The sequence below is a fragment of the Sesamum indicum genome, linkage group LG8 (genome assembly GCF_000512975.1).
Source record: "Sesamum indicum cultivar Zhongzhi No. 13 linkage group LG8, S_indicum_v1.0, whole genome shotgun sequence".
In the NCBI taxonomy this organism is placed as follows: Eukaryota; Viridiplantae; Streptophyta; class Magnoliopsida; order Lamiales; family Pedaliaceae; genus Sesamum; species Sesamum indicum.
The window spans coordinates 836048-852316 of NC_026152.1; the positions used below are offsets into that span (position 1 = coordinate 836048).

General features: G+C 33.5%; 2 protein-coding genes across 3 annotated transcripts in view; one reads left to right on the forward strand and one right to left on the reverse strand.

Moving 5' to 3' along the window:
* The window catches only part of LOC105167352, an 18045-nt gene continuing 9723 nt past the window's right edge, over positions 7948-16269 (forward strand). Inside the window, exon 1 of the mRNA XM_011087033.2 lies at positions 7948-8878. Coding sequence (XP_011085335.1) covers positions 8251-8878 — 628 coding nt within the window. The 5' untranslated portion in view covers positions 7948-8250. The remainder of the gene's footprint in view (positions 8879-16269) is intronic.
* LOC105167351 overlaps positions 12886-16269 on the reverse strand; it is a 7497-nt gene continuing 4113 nt past the window's right edge. The window contains exons 1-2 of one of the 2 annotated variants that reach the window (XR_848248.2): positions 15261-15462; positions 13164-13240 (exon numbers count right to left, since the gene is read on the reverse strand). Coding sequence is in view for 1 of the 2 variants with exons in the window: in XM_011087032.2 (XP_011085334.1) it covers positions 13112-13240 (129 nt within the window). In the remaining variant the exon portion in view is untranslated. Of the gene's footprint in view, positions 13241-15260; positions 15463-16269 lie in introns of those variants that run through there. The other variant, XM_011087032.2, reaches the window with a different exon arrangement.

Consider the following 16269-nt stretch of genomic DNA (forward strand, 5'->3'; position numbering starts at 1 on the left):
TACCAAACCCGCTTCCATAGGAACTTCCCCGCCTGCAACGTAATGACCTTGAACATCGACTTGCCGTCGCACTCCCACCAGTAAGGCAACTTCAAAATCACATATTAAATATATATATATATATATATATATATATTAATACTAGATAAAAAAAAGAAGTAAGTATTAATTAAAATTAAATAATATTGTTAAGTCATAATAACTGGTGCTCATGTAGGATCTGCATTATGTTTTCTCAGGAATGCGGATAATGTCCTTTGACCATAACATGGATTCAACTGTAAAAATCTCGATCGGACCTAAAAAATAATTAAATATTAAAAATAATAAAAAAAAATTATAAAATAATTTAATTTTAAAGAAATTTTTAATATTAAAATAATTTAATTTAATAATTTAATATTACAAAAAAATTTAAAAATTTCTATTATTTTTTTAAAAATACAGAAATAATTTTAAGAAATTATGTTCAACATTCCAATAGTCCAACAAATATGTTCAACAATCCAACAAATACATTCAATAAAATCCAACAAAATTAGAAAAAAAGAAAAAGAAAAAAGAAAACCTACCGGTCAAAATGGGGAAGGGGGTGGTGTGGCAGACGATGGTGGTGGGTGGGGATAACAAATGTGGTGCACGGAGGGGGGTGGGGGCATTGGGGATGGTGGTGGGGGCGAGGTGGGGAGGAGACTGACACAGACACAGACACACACACACACACAGAGTGGGGGCCGGTGCTGAGGGTGGGTGTGGGGCAGACGTGGGGCGTAGAGGGAGAGAATGAGAGAAGAGAGTGAGGGAGGAATGGGGAAAGTCGTATCGATTATATATCTTTTGGACGTCTAGAAAACCGATACAAAGCAGATTACAATAAGTGAGTGGCCGTGCCTAAAGGAATTACAATAACAGAGCCGTTTATAAAGTAGTTACAAACAGAGTTGCAACATATGAAATTTGTATTACCATAAACGATATCGAATTGAAAATCGTGTAAAAGTCCGTTACAAAGTATATTCCAAAATGGAAAAATGTTGTCGTTTTGCTCCTTCGCGCTTGAAAAGTCGTTACAAATGGTATTCTAAATAATTAATTGTGTTTCATTAAAATTTTCAAAAAAAATCCTATTGGATAATTTAATATTGTAGAAAAGTATCAATTATGTGGAATAATACAATTAAAATACATATAACAAAATTATAGTTGATATTGATACATATGCAATAAATTTGTATATTTATAAATATTAGTATTACATTAGTGTAACTATCATCTTACATTGTTGAACTGCATGGCTTAATCGGACAATCAAAATTCAGATCATATAATTAGATATGATCATACTTACAAAAGAATACATTTTCCAAAGTTTTAGCCTTTTTGGGTATACGGATGCCGAGATATCGTACTCGAAATATAAGAGTAAACATTCAAGACAGTGTATTATTGAATCAGACCATGTGATTTTAAATCATACCGTCTGATATGTTTTAATGGACATATTCTTATATATTTAAATTTGGTATGAATCGGGTATCCAAATTTTAAGATATCGTAATTGCAAACATGAAGTTATGAAATAGATCAAGGTATGAAACGGCTTTTTAAATGATTCAAATATTTTAGTTTTCTACAAGCCTTTAGGACAGCTTTTGTAACGAGCAATTAAATGAAAATTCCCCCCCCCCCTCCCCTTTAAGTTTTTTAATTTTTCCACCATTAGTTTCAAGGTGGACCGGATTTTTTAACAGTCCTATTAAACCATGGCCATTACAAAATTTCATTTGCCTCCATTTTCCTGTTGACGGTACAAAGTTTTCCGCCACACATTGTAACGGCCATTGTAACTGTTTGTTTAATATTTGGCCGTTTCAAATAAAAAAAAATTATAAAAAAATTATGTTTTCATATAATATTACAAAATTGAAATATTTCATTACAAAAACTAGATTATGCAGCCTTATATTCATCAGCCTTGTAGTTCTCGAAGCTATCTTCAGCATCCTCATCTTCTTCGTTATCAGTTTGTACCTGTTAAATCTGTGATGTACCTGTACCTTGTTGTTGTGCAACCGAAAGTTCAACAAATATTTGTATATCGGGATCATGGAGATCGTACATCTGATTCTACGTAGAAACTTCAGGGATTGGTACTACTTCCTCCGGTTGATATGCTATATCAGTCCACCAAGACTCATCAAATACTCTCTGAGTCTTGATTCTGCAAACAACCATCCCATTCCCTTTGTCTCTCTTCATATTTGGGTACTCAGTGTAGTACACTTGTACTCTTGTTCTGCCAGTAGAATGGTTCATCCTTTTGGTACACTTTTTTGAAATTTACATCAACAAGGTGATAACGAGGGTGTACTTTCATGCTTCTTACTGGATTGACCCAACGACACTTGAGCAGAACGATATAGAAGTTTGGAATAAGTGAGTATGTCAATTCAATGATCTCTTCAATTATCCCATAGAAGTCATTGTCCTCGTTGTATACAATGAACTTTTCACACACACCCCACAATTCAAGGTTGACTTGCCAATGTTGTGACGTTACGTGTGGAAATTGTAACCATTCACAAAGTAACTATTGAACATCATCACCTCTTCACTGGGACCCCAATAATGACACTAGGAACTCGTTGTCTCTGTAGTTCAACTCAGGATAAATACTTGCACACGTCATATAAACGGTCTGCCAACCCTGACACATAATCATTGGGGCCACCACCTTAATAATATGAATTAGGACCGGCATCAGTGGGGCAGGACCTCGTACCATTATTAGGCACACCATCATGAGAACAAGAAAAATAACTCGGCTCAACTGCATCAAAAACCATCCTCTTTTCCCAAGCCATCTGTTGTTTATTACCCTAGTGTGAATAATTATCCTCCTCAGGAGCAGCTGGAGTTTGCTCCTCTGGCACTAGAGGGGCAATCACATCATCAAAGTACTCTTGCACCCTCTCCTCGCTCGCCATGCGAAGTCCAATTATAAATATTTTGGCACAAAGCCTCGGACATAGGTTATAACTGACATCATCGGGTGTTCTGAACTTTGTGTTTTTGCAATTCTGGTAAGGGCACCTAATTTGTCTCCATCCATATATCCACGCTGATACTTGGCCATTCTATGAAAGTCTTAACCCCATCCTCAAACTCTAGTGTAAAATCTGCCCTCAATAGGAGGTTTTATCATACATCCATCTCCTCAATTGTCGTAACATGATGATATATATTACTGCATATTCACACGTATATATATATATAATTACATAATTCGACCTATAAATTTATTAATATATATTACATTATACTAATTAAAAATACATAACATGTAAGATCAAAAAATCATAAAAATAAAATAAGTAAACTATAATTAATTTAATTAAAATAAAAGGCTTAAATTAGACGTCGTTATCTGGTCAACCAATTACTCAAGAGATTAGCAGTTGACATTCCAAAAATTAAACAATCTACCTTATCAAGTGTATATGCACAAAAATTTGAGAGATATTGAGAGAGTGTGTGGTTAATAAGCAATTCTACAAGAAATAAAATGAAATAAAAACAACTTGCAACACACATATATATAAGCTATTTTCTACCAGCCATTGTAACGGCCTGTGGAACAAAAAGTATAGCCGTTAAAAAATATAACCGTTATAATGTCCGCATTTGGAATGGCATTTGTAATACCTGTGTGCAAAAATAATCATCTATATTCCAATGGTTTTTATGACAACTAACCAACATAGAGTTTCAACACGATTTTTTACACGGCCCTTGTAACGACAACACATTTTTTTAATCCACCGTTCCTAATTTAGACAATCGTGCCAAAAACCATATGAAAATTATAACCATCGAAGATAAATTATAGGGTTTTGTAGTCTTATTTCAAAATTTTGTATCGCCCTTTCTACATTGTTTGTAACGGCTAACATTATAAGATATGTTGGGCGTCCCTAATTTAAAAAGAAAAACAATCACAAAAATTGTTACAAGTTGTAATGACTTTTGTAATAAGTCCATATCTTCATGGCCTTTTAAACGGATTTGGCTACTATAACTTCATGAAATTAATATTATCTCCACCATGACTTTGGCATAGCTTATCCGTTACAAATTTGTGTCAAAAATCGTGTGTATTACAATAGTCATATGACCGTTATAAAACGATCATTACAAATCCCGTATTTTTTGTTAGCGATAGTGCTTTGGCCTTAGATTACAGTATGAGCACCAAAGCACTCCATCCACAAAGGTGCATCCCTACGCACACGAATACAAACGCCCTAAACATTAGGATAAATCATTTCAATTTTTCTGTTCAAGTTTCAAGAGTATTGTTCTCATTTTTTATAATATAGTGTTTCGTACTGATTGATGTTCACTTATTTGGTGTAATGATCGGATGTGTAATGAAAATCAAGAATGACATAGTCCATTCTACTAGCGTTTAAACTTTCGCTTATTTGTTTGGTCTACCATTTTGTGGTGTCAGATTATATAATTGGTATGGTGCAGATGAGGAAGAAGGCAAAGGTTATAATGTGCTCGTTGGCCGACCATCGTGTGTTTATTTTTTGTGGTGTTCTATATGGGCCTAAATACATAGCTTGTTGAAGATTGTTGCTTTGGTAAAATGTAGATATGGTGATATCTAAAGCACAATTTTCTTGAACATATGTTTTAAAAAAAATAATTTGTATTTTTCGTGCATTGGAGTTCAATTGCGTGATGCAAAGAGAGAATGTCATATTCGTTCACAATCTACAATGCATGAAGTCACTCATAAGGGTACTATTCCCTAATGGAATAATTGGAGCAAAAAACAAGCAACAAGATTTGTGTATTATTAATCGGGTCAGGTTGCTAGACTGACCCGCCCCATACAACCCACAATTGAGAGCCGAAAATATTAACCATGGATCTTCCAGTAGGTATTCTCTGAGATACCACCGCATGGACCTATTGTGTACGGATGTTTGGATCTATAAATACTGTTGTCTAAAATCATTTATGGTACTTTGCATTCATTGCATATTTGACCACATTAAACCTTCTAGATTGCTTTAGACCTCACGTTATATGGACTTAAGCATCGAAAGTTCTTGGTTGGGGACTTCATAGCTAGCCTAAAGATCTTCTTTGTTCTCACGATCCACATCTCTAGATGGTTTAGGATCCAATAGATCTTGTCTTTGAGAAGCATCATGCTCGACCCGACCTCACTTGAACGACCTTGATTAGTTTGGCGCGATATGTGGGAAAGATCTTGAGAACTGGTTGAACAATATGGAGGGAGCATCTAAAAGAGAGCATCAGTATGAGAAGGAGACACCTATGCAAGAGGAGGATCAAATTCTACATCTGACCCGAGTAGACATTCAATGTATGATCGAGGAAGCAAGCAAGGAAACTATTGTAGAATACAAAAGGAGAACAATCACCCCAGCTCTAGAAGATAACATGAAAAGACAGTTATTCAAAAGAAAGGAGGTAGAAGCTAAGTAGGATAGAGTCACACTGGAAGGACCTGAGAAAGGTCAAAAAGAGAACAACGTCTAATGAAGTAACTAGCTGAAGGCGGTACCAAGGCAGCCGGGCATTTCCAATGCAGAGGTCGACAATGTCAGTTGGCAGATCAAAAAGCTAGTTCAACAAATAGAAGAGTTCAAGAAATGAGAGAGATTGTTGCCCATGACAGAAATTCACCATTTTCTAATAAAATTCTGAAGAAGGTTGTGGATCCTAGCTTCAGATTTCCAGATTTGCCCAAGTATGATGGAACCAAAGATCCTCAAAAACATGTGACTGCATTCGAATTGGTTATGAATCTATATAGACAGACAGACTCGATCAAAGCTAAGTTGTTTGTCACTACGTTAAACGGAGAAGCTCAAGAATGATTTACAAATTTTCCAAGCGAGTAAATAGAATGAGAAATTGGTTCAAATATTTTCATTTCACTTTGCTAGTAAGAAAAAACTGAAGAGGTCAGTTACATACCTGTTCGCCGTCAGATAGAGGGATGATGGGCCATTCAAAAGTTTTATGGGGCCGTTCAATAATGAAATGTTAGAGGTACAGGATCTTAGAATTGATATGATGGTCAGTTTATTAATTAATGGCCTTAAAAATGGACCATTTGCTTATGCATTAGCTAGAGATCCACCTGAAGGAGTTGAACAATTGATGGGATTGGCACAAAAATATACCGGCAGCCTTAAACTCAGGGTTGCTCATGTTTGGCACTTAGCTTTTTGGCCACAAAAACCCTTATCACACAAACCACAAAGGTTCTCTTACACTTAGGATTCACTAAGAACCTTTTTCAATCGGACAGAAATCAAGAAGAAAAGGGAGAGTATTTTCTTTCACTTTTTCTTAGCCACAACCAGAAAACCACCCATAGATTTATAGTCTCCAGTTGATAGAGAAAGGCTATAAGAGGCGGTGATTAAGAGTCCCAAAGGCATGGGAAATAGAGAAATATAGATTTAGGAAGAAGAACCAGAGGGAGGCGGAAGAATAGAGAAGAGAAAGAGGCAGACTCAAAAAATCAAGTGGTGTAGGGTAAGGGTTTATTCTCAGCAGCTGGGTCAACAGGGCGGGTCGGGTCAAGGGCCAAGGAAGATGGGTTGGAGCCAACCAAGTGGGCCAAAGGGAGGCTGGGCTTGGGCTTACCAATTTGGTCCTGGACCACAATAATTTCCAACAGGCCGTTACAACGACAACACGGTCGTTCTAAAAACCATAGTAATCCAGTGGTAAAAATGTTGTACCAATGTTTGTAACGGCTGCGAATTATATATTTGGAACGACCTTTTAATCAGATTTTGGAACGGTTTTTCACAATAATATAAGTCGTTCCAAATTGTAACAGTGAAGTTTTTGTAACGGCTTTACAAATACCATTGTGTAGGAACGGCCTTTCCTTAACTATTTTGCCAATCCAAACATACAAAATTCTTTAGACAAAAAACATGACTTCAGCAATTGTTTTCATTCTAAAGTTGCTAGAACATGGTAGTTTCAAGAAAATCGTTACGAATCTTGTTTTGGTTTTTTAGTGATTATTCTTCATTAGATGTCCAAATCTTCAATTGTTCAAATCATCAGCATCATAGCCTAATAATTAAGTCATTAATTTTTATTGAAGTGTTATGGGCTTGAGTTTCGATGTATTATAAATTGGAATGGTCCATTTGATTCAATAAATGCTAGTCTTAATGTGTAATGTGTGAGGTTTTATTAGACTTAATTAGTAGCGGTTGGTGGGGTTATGTATTGGATAATTTTTCAACGAGTTTTGAGAAAGAAAATATTATTAGCAACACAGGTTTTGCGAATAAAAAAATATATAATCTTTTTATACTTTATTTTTTATTTTTGGTAATACATATCTAAATATTTTATATTAATATTGATTTTGTTTTTGTATTCAAAACAATTTTATTAAAAGTTATTATAGCAATATAAAAAAATATCCTTTTCCAATTTATTGGGAATAACTAAATTATGGGTAAGTGGGGCAGTGCCTAATCCCATATTTATGGGAATGGTCATTTCTAAACTATACGGACATGTGTTTGGAATGCCTTTAGATCTATTTCTAACTTATTTTCTCGCTCCAATCATATCTTTATTAAACAATTTTTATCGCGTCAACAGAAAAAGTCGAAAACTCAAATCAATCACATAACAGAACAGATGTGATATAATTATTATATAATTAGTCATTTTTCTTAAATAGTACATTAATTATATATGTTTGTCGTATAATAAATTCAAATTTAACAAGACCAACATCAATCATCATTTTTGTACATTTACCAAAGATTGAATCACATACTTAAAAAAAGAAATCCATCTTAATTAAACTTAATTTTCGATGAGATGAGTTAAAATCAGGAGCAATGAGTGGGGTTTCAATGTTATAAAGAAGGGGTTTGTGGTGATTGGGGAAAGGTGGGGTATAAGAGAACATGCAAAACTTAGCAAAAGGCTAAGTGAAAAACGAAGCAGAGCACGCGGGAATGCCACTAGTCCCATCGCACTTTTTAGGAACACAACACTCTGTTTTACATCACCATTGCCTCCTCCTGCCCCCTGTATCTCACCACTCATTCTCCATCGTCACTCCTCATCCCTTCAAATCCCTTTCTCATCTCCCCCCAGATGCTACTTTAGTTGCTTTTTCTGCTAATTATTTACGATTTTCGGAGAAAACGCGAAATGGGCTGCTGTCTCAGCACCGGAGATCGTCATCCAGAGGCGGAGAACCGGCGTTCCTGTGGAGGAGCGCGACCCAGATCGCCGCCTGCTGCGCCCGAAGAAGAAGCTGTGAAAGAAGTGTTGTTGGAGACAACCGTTGCGCCGAAGGTTGATGAGAGGATCAAGGGAACGCCGCTTGGAGATCGGGGGTTGAAGGTGGAAGCGGGGCCGAAGGCTGTGATTCATGGGAATCCCGATCCACCAGGAAAAGCTGATGTGGAGATTGTTTGCGAGGTTTCTGAAGTTTCCGAAATGGGTAGTTATAGTGAGAGCTTCTCGAATGCGACGGCGCAGGAGAAGCGAGACGACGACGAGGACGGCGTGGTCAACCAGAGGCCTCCGCCGAGGAAGCGGCGAGTGCCCGCCGGAGGGAGGGGGAGGGCGGAGAGGGTCGTCGCTAGAAGGGCTGCGGCACCTTCCCCGGAGAAGAGGGGTCAGGTCACCCCGTTAAGGCCAGCTCGCGGAAGGGCAATGGCGGGGCAGCCGCGGAATGTGGCGGAGGAAAACGGGCGGCGTCGGGACCCCGGTGAGGGTTCCGGCAGGAAGTCGCCGGTGAGACGGGTCGAGGAGGGTGGGCGCCGGAATGTGGGTGATGAGAAGAGTGCGGCTACGCCGGAACCTCCTAACGACGTCGTAGCAGCGGAGGAAGCCGAGTCGCTTGAGAACCCTGTTGTTTCTTTAGAGTGCTTCATTTTCTTGTGAGGGTTCATCATCTCCAATTCAATGTTTCGAAACGATGTCGTTCATGTACTTTTCTGAACACCCCTAATGATTTTTTCTTTGTTGTAAATTCTCACTCAGCATATTAGGAAAAAGTGGACTTATGAAGAAATCTTGTATTATGTAATTACCATTTTAACAACTTTTAATTGTTAAAATGGTCTTGTAATTCAAGTTTATCCAAATGGCAAAATTTTATTCAAATTAATTTTGATTTATTCGTACCAATCACAGAACAAGTGTAATATATTTCTCATATAAATGGTCATTTTTTTGAATTATGCCTTAATCACATGACAAATATTTTATACTTATTATATAATTAGTTTATGTTCGACCAAACTTACTACGGATTAGAATTTTCCCACTAAGTATCTTTCAATTATAAAAATAGAGCACCACCTTGCAAAAAATTATATTTTTCCAAATCGTCCATGAATAAGCAATTAAGATGTAAAAGTTAAGAGTATTTCGAAATAATAATTATAAGTAGAAAAAAGTTTATGGAGAAATATTTGGTAAAAAAATTGGTGTATTATTAATTTTAGTTTAATTTTTAAGAGAAATATAAATTGAAGTTGTATTTCTAAACACCTTTATTTAACTTAATTTAATTTATAATTTTAAAAAGTACTTAATTTAAGTTTTTGCAATCACCCAATACAAGATAGTTGTTAGTAGGATTCTCTTTATCAATGTAAGATTATACTGATTGGTAAATTGTAAGTACCCATATAAGTAACATATAATTCAAAAAATTATGTTCTAGCTGTAGTGGTGTTTGGAGTCACAATTATCAAAAAAAAAAAATATCATTAAACTAAGGAATAATTACACTTTTTTTTTCTAAGATTTAGTATAATTATACTTAAATTTTTTGTGGTTTGAAAAATTACATTGTACTTCTGAGGTTTGTTTCTATCTAACAAATAAGTCCCTCTGTCAAATTCACTGAATTTGCTGATAATTAACAAAAAATTGATATTTATCGTTGATTGATTTATAGCAGGTTAGCAAATTTTTTTCAACTAAACTACCCTCATAACGATGAATATATACCTCCCCACATGCATTAACATGCGAAAAAGTATAAGAGTAATTTGGTTATAAAAAAAATTATCTGACTTACAATAAATTGTAATAAGTCAATCATAGGTCAATATAGATTTTTCTTTTTTTTTTATTAATATTATCAAATTTAGTGAATTTTAACTAGTGGAGTGACTTACTTGTTAGATGAAAGTAAACCTCACGAGTGCTAGATGTAATTTCCCAAACCATAGAGGATCTACGCATAATTATACCAAACCTCATGAGAGGGAAGTGTGATTATCCCTTAAACAAATTATTACAAGGGATAATTACACTCCTCTTCTATGAGATTTGGTGTAATCACACATAGACCCCTATGGTTTGAGAAATTACATCTAGTACCCCTAAGGTTTGCTTCCGTCTAATAAATAAGTCTTTCTGTTAGTCAAAATTCACTGATTGCTAATATTAACAAAAAACAGAATGAGAAATTATATTTATCCTCGATTGACTGATTACTGGTTTATTGCAGGTCATATATTTTTTTTCGAACTAAACTACCCTTACAATGGTGAAGATTACATCTTCACATGTATTAATGCGTAAAGACGTATGAGAGTAATTTGGCTATAAAAAGATTTATTTGACATGTAATAAGTCAGTAATAAGTCAATCGGGGGTTAATATAGATTTTTTCTGATTTTTTTTTGTTAATATCAATAAATTTTGTGAATTTTGACTAATAAAGGGACTTATTTGTTAAGCAAAAATAAATCTCAAAGGTGTTAGATCTAATTTTTCAAATCATAAAAAATTTATGTATAGTTACATCATTTTAGGCATTTTAGGCCAATGCTTTGGGCCCCCTTTTTTCACACAAAAAGAAAAGTAAAAAGTGGAAATTTGACCGAAAGAAAATAAATCAATGTTTCTTCTTTAATAAGTGTATGCTTTAATGAAAGGATTTAAGTTCCTTGAGATTGGATATGTTTATTGAGATGTGTGTTTTGTGGGACAAAAGCATTGGAATTTACTTCTTCATGTCCCTCTTTGGTTTGCAATACCCAAATAATTAAAGGTTAAAAATTCAATTCAATAATAATTTGAGGTGAATTACTAATTTATTAAAAAATATGCAAATAACCCCTTGTGATATCGTAAATGAGCAAATTGTCTTCTTATGAAAAAACAAATAGCGATTTTACCTCACTATATTTTTTAAAATACAACAATTTACCTTCCTATAATTTTTAAATTGAATCAATTTACCTCCCGATATAAGGAGGTAAAATTGCTTCATTTTAAAAAGTATAGGGAGGTAAATTGCTACATTTTTTCATATAGGGATAATATGCTCATTTTTAATATCACAAGAGGATAAACTGCTATTCACCCCCAATTTATTTAGCATTAAATACACACCTAGAGGAAGATTAGAGCCTTAAATGGGGAAAAAATAAGGTGTTAGAAATAATAATTTGAATAATATTCTTCAACTTGGATACCACTCATCTGAATTTTATAAGGTGTTAGTAATATTGATTTTGTAGTTAATACATTTTTGAAGTATTTAAAAGAATATAATATGGAAGTTTATAAAGTATTAATAATGATAATTTCATATTTAATATAATTAAAAATAAAATAGTTTATTAAAGTTTTAAAAATAAATTAAAAGGTTTTTATTTTTTCAGAAGAACATTTAAGTTATTTTACTTTTAGATTTTATATTTCTTTTCAAATAATTTACCGAACCCTTCACAATATTTTATAAGATTTTAAATATTTTTTAAAATGTTAATGATGACTATTGTATAATTAATATGATTAAATTTAGGGTTAAGTATATTTAGACCCTCTCCAAAAATGTAAAATTATAATTTCTCCAAAACAAGTTTTGAAATTATACTTACGCCTTTTTCAAAAAATTATTGTTTACACCTGACTCCCTTTAATTAAAATTTAGACAAATAATACTGAAATTAGCAAAAAAAGTTGCATCAATTTTTACTTTTACCCTTCATTTAACGCTGTCATGTAATATTTTTGTACTTACAAAGGAAAAAATATAATGATGTTAGTATCACTCCATATGTATATTATTTTATCTCTTTATAAGTACAAAAATATACATAAAAATGTTGAGTGGTAAAATTAAAAATTTTTGTAATTTTTCTTACTTAATTATGTTAGAATTTTCTATTCAAACCCTAACGGAAGGGGATCAGACGTAAATCGAGAATTTTTGGAGGGGGTCTAAGTATAATTCCAAAACTTCTTTTGCGGAAATGTAATTTAGCATTTTCAGAGAGAAATTAAGTGTAATTAACCCTTAAATTTAAAATAAAATATTAAAATCTTAAAAATAAGAGGGTGTTTGGCTGAGCACTATAAAATTCTCTAGTAAACTTTTATTAAGAAGCTTATAAGGTTTGAAAATGAGATATTTATAGTCTTATTAGCCCTTTAAAAAAACTTAAGCTAAACCTACATTTTCAATAAAATGTTTTAAACTCTTTAATCTTTACATTTAATAAACAAGAACACCTTTGTAACTTTGTTAGCATTTCACTTTTATTTTCCGAATAATTGATCTGCCCTCCCCCGATAACAAAAATATCTATTTACATGATTTTAAATTGTAATAATTTAATGGTTTTTTATGTCGCTTTTACAATATAAAAAGTTTATTATGCTAAACGCTCTAATATTTTATAAATTCTGCCATCTTATTTTTCAAATATTTTAAAAACTTATTTTTGAAATACAATTTAACATCGTTAAGCTTTTAAATCATTTTATAAGATGAAGAATCTTACAAACTTCTTTTCTTAAAGTTACCAAATGGTCTACAATATTTTATAAAAGTTCAAACATTTTATAAACTTGAGACATTTATATGTACAATAAGCAAAAATGTCCACAAACTCACCATAGTCTTAGATCTAACCAAAATTCCCTCAAAATCACAAAATCCCCCAAGTCTTTTTGTTCTTTTCTTCCTTCCCATTTTCTTCTTCTCCATAATCAATGAGTTGGGCAAGCTGAGGCTGGACCAGCTTGAAACATGTTAAAATGATGAAGCATTAGGTGGAGAGCCGGAGTCCGGCGGGCACGGCGCTGGCGCCGGATGTGCAAGTAAAGTAGGAACGCTTTCTCCTGGCATTAGCACCGAGACTCCTCTGGGATAAACGGTCATCTGCAGAGCCCAAACAAGTATAAGTTATAGGGTGTTAATAAAATGTTTTAAAAAAACTTATAAGCTCATTCAAACAGCTGAAATTTTGTAACCAGAACCAATAGTATGAAAATCTCAGCCAAAGTATCAAGATAAACCAATGAATGATAAACTCGCACTCACACTAGAATTCATGATACCATCGTGTTTAAGAGTTTCTTAAGAAGTCGAGGCAATCCTTTCACATTCTTTATGCATTTTGAACTTAAAATGAACTAAAAGTTTTATGCGCAAACACAAAGCCGAAAGGACCTAGCGGTCTGGATCTTCTATGCTACCTGGTGTTGCATCTCGTATTATGCTTCACATATACATGCCTCTACAGAAAAAATTTCCTTTAAGTATACAGATGAAGGGAATCTTATAAGCGTACAAATAAATTGTGATATAAAATGCAATATCAATTTGCAATTCACGATTGCCTTTTACAAGCTAGAAGGGTCATCACGGCTAAAACGCCAATGCACGTAGATAGCCGAGATACATAACAAGAATGCCCATTTTTGCAGAATTGAAGAAATTTGCAAGACTATGCAATCTAATAAACCTCCAAACATACTTAAGGTGCTTATAGGCTACGTGACTAACATTTTTTAGCAAGGGTCCCTAAGAACTTGATACTTGATCTATCATTAACAAATCATGCAACATGAAAGATACACTCAAGGGGTATTTCCAATACAAATTAAGTGGTTCTTTTTATTGAAAATAAGATGAAAAGAGTATTTTTTTTTTAATTTACAACTTATTCCAAGTTTTTAAACTGTTTAAATTAAGCTCGGCTAAATCAACAGCTATAAACTTCTTACCCATAAACTTTTATGGCATGGTAAAAATGTACGTATCAAACTTTTCCTCCAAATACTCTAACTTCAATATTTTTATATATTTCACTTTTGTTTTGAAACACTCGCAATTTATTCCCACAACAAAAACAGAAATTATTGCAAAAACTCTATAAAAATGTCTGGAAGTCTTTCTTCACTTTTCACTTGCCGCTATTCCAAAGGATGGTTGCCGGTGCTAAATCTAGTTTCCATACTTTAAGTTATGAGGATAGAGCGGGAAGACCGAACGAGATCAGAGTACATGAAAAATTCATTGAACCAAACCAATTATAAAACAAGTGTGATACACTTGCTATGTGATTGTCACTTTTCCTTAATTGTACACCAATCATGCGATAAGTATAATTACACTTGTGATATGATTGATTCAAATTCAGACGTAGAATCAAGTTGGAACTAAAATTTCCCAAAGGGTTAAAAAGTTCATCTCATACTATTTGATCTTTCCAAGATGAAAAATTTCCGGCGTTGATTTTGGTTTTTGATTACCCAAAGTCTCGAATAGGGCTGTCAACGAGTCGAGCTCGAGTCGAGCTCGACCATTTTTGTCGAACTCGAGCTCGAGCTCGACTCTGTGATTTAGAGCTCGAGCTCGAGCTCGAGCTCGACGAGCTCGCCCAGAGCTCGAGCTCGAGCTCGAACTCGAGCTCGATTTGTCGAGCTCGAGCTTGAGCTGTCGAGCTCGAGTTCCAGCTCGAGCTCGAGCACTTGTTCCAGAAAATTGTAGCAGAAAAATTTAACATTGCAGCAGAATGGAGGTGGGAAGGAGAGAAGAAAGAGACGATAGGAAATTCAGAAATGTTACTAATTGATAATTAACATTACAACTCTTTTACAAATAACTCTCAAAGCAAACAAAAGTGTAAGGAACTAAGGCTGGAAAGGAATCTAACAACAAGAATTAAACAAATCCCCTAAAAACACAACCTAACCCAAGAAAAAAAATTAAAGAAGATGCTAAAAACACACCCAAATCCAAGAAAAAAATCCCCTAAAAACCCAAGAAAAAGAAGAATTAAACAAATCCCCTAAAAACACAACCAAACCCAAGAAAAAAAATTAAAGAAGATGCTAAAAAGACACCCAAACCCAAGAAAAAGAAGAACGAGCAAAATGCAACAGAGAAGGATTACCTTAAAGCAGTACTCGTCGCCGTCCTCGTTGCCGACTTACCGTCCTTGTTGCCGTGAGTTTGGGACTAGGGTTCTAAGAGATGGGTTTGGGGAAGAATTGAGAATTTGAGAGGAGAGAATGGGGAAGAAGCAGAAAGAGAGAAAGAAAAGAGGAAGAAGAAACGAGAACAAGAGAGAGAAAGTGATGGGTTTTGATTTTGACTTTTTGTATTACTATTATTATTATTATTATTATTATTATTATTATTATTAGTATTACTACAACTATTATTATTATTATTATTTTAAATCATGAGATCAAATCATAAAATTTTTAGATAGATATAATTGAAATTAATATATGTTCACAATTTGCAAAATGTATATATTTATAAATGTTAGTATAACATTGATTTAACTATCATCTTACATTGTTGAACAACATGGGTTAATCGGGCCATCAAAATTTAGATCCGACCGTTAGATATGATAAAACTTACAAAAAAATACATTTCGTAAAGTTTTAAACTTATTGGATATACGAATGTCGAGATATCATACTCGAAACATAAGAGTAATCATTCAAGACGGTGTATAGTTGAATCGGGCCATGTGATTTTAAATCATACCGTCTGATATGATCTAATGGACACAATCTTGTATATATTTAAATTTCGTATGAATCAGGAGTCCGAATTTTAAAATATCGTAATTATTGATTAAATTTTTTAATCTCATTATATATATAATAAAATAATAATTAGAAGTTCAACCATCATCATTATTATTAATATTGTTGTTGATATTATTATTATTATTATTATAATTTTTAGCTTAATTCATAGGAATTACTAAATTTTGACATAAATTTATAAATAATAAAAAATCATAAGTAAATTACTTGTCAATTTAAAAAATGTATAACACAATACAAATATATATTAAAATATAACATAAAAATATTATAATAATTTTAATTATAAAAAAAATTATAATTTACTAAGTTGTTGATTAAATTTATTTTTATATA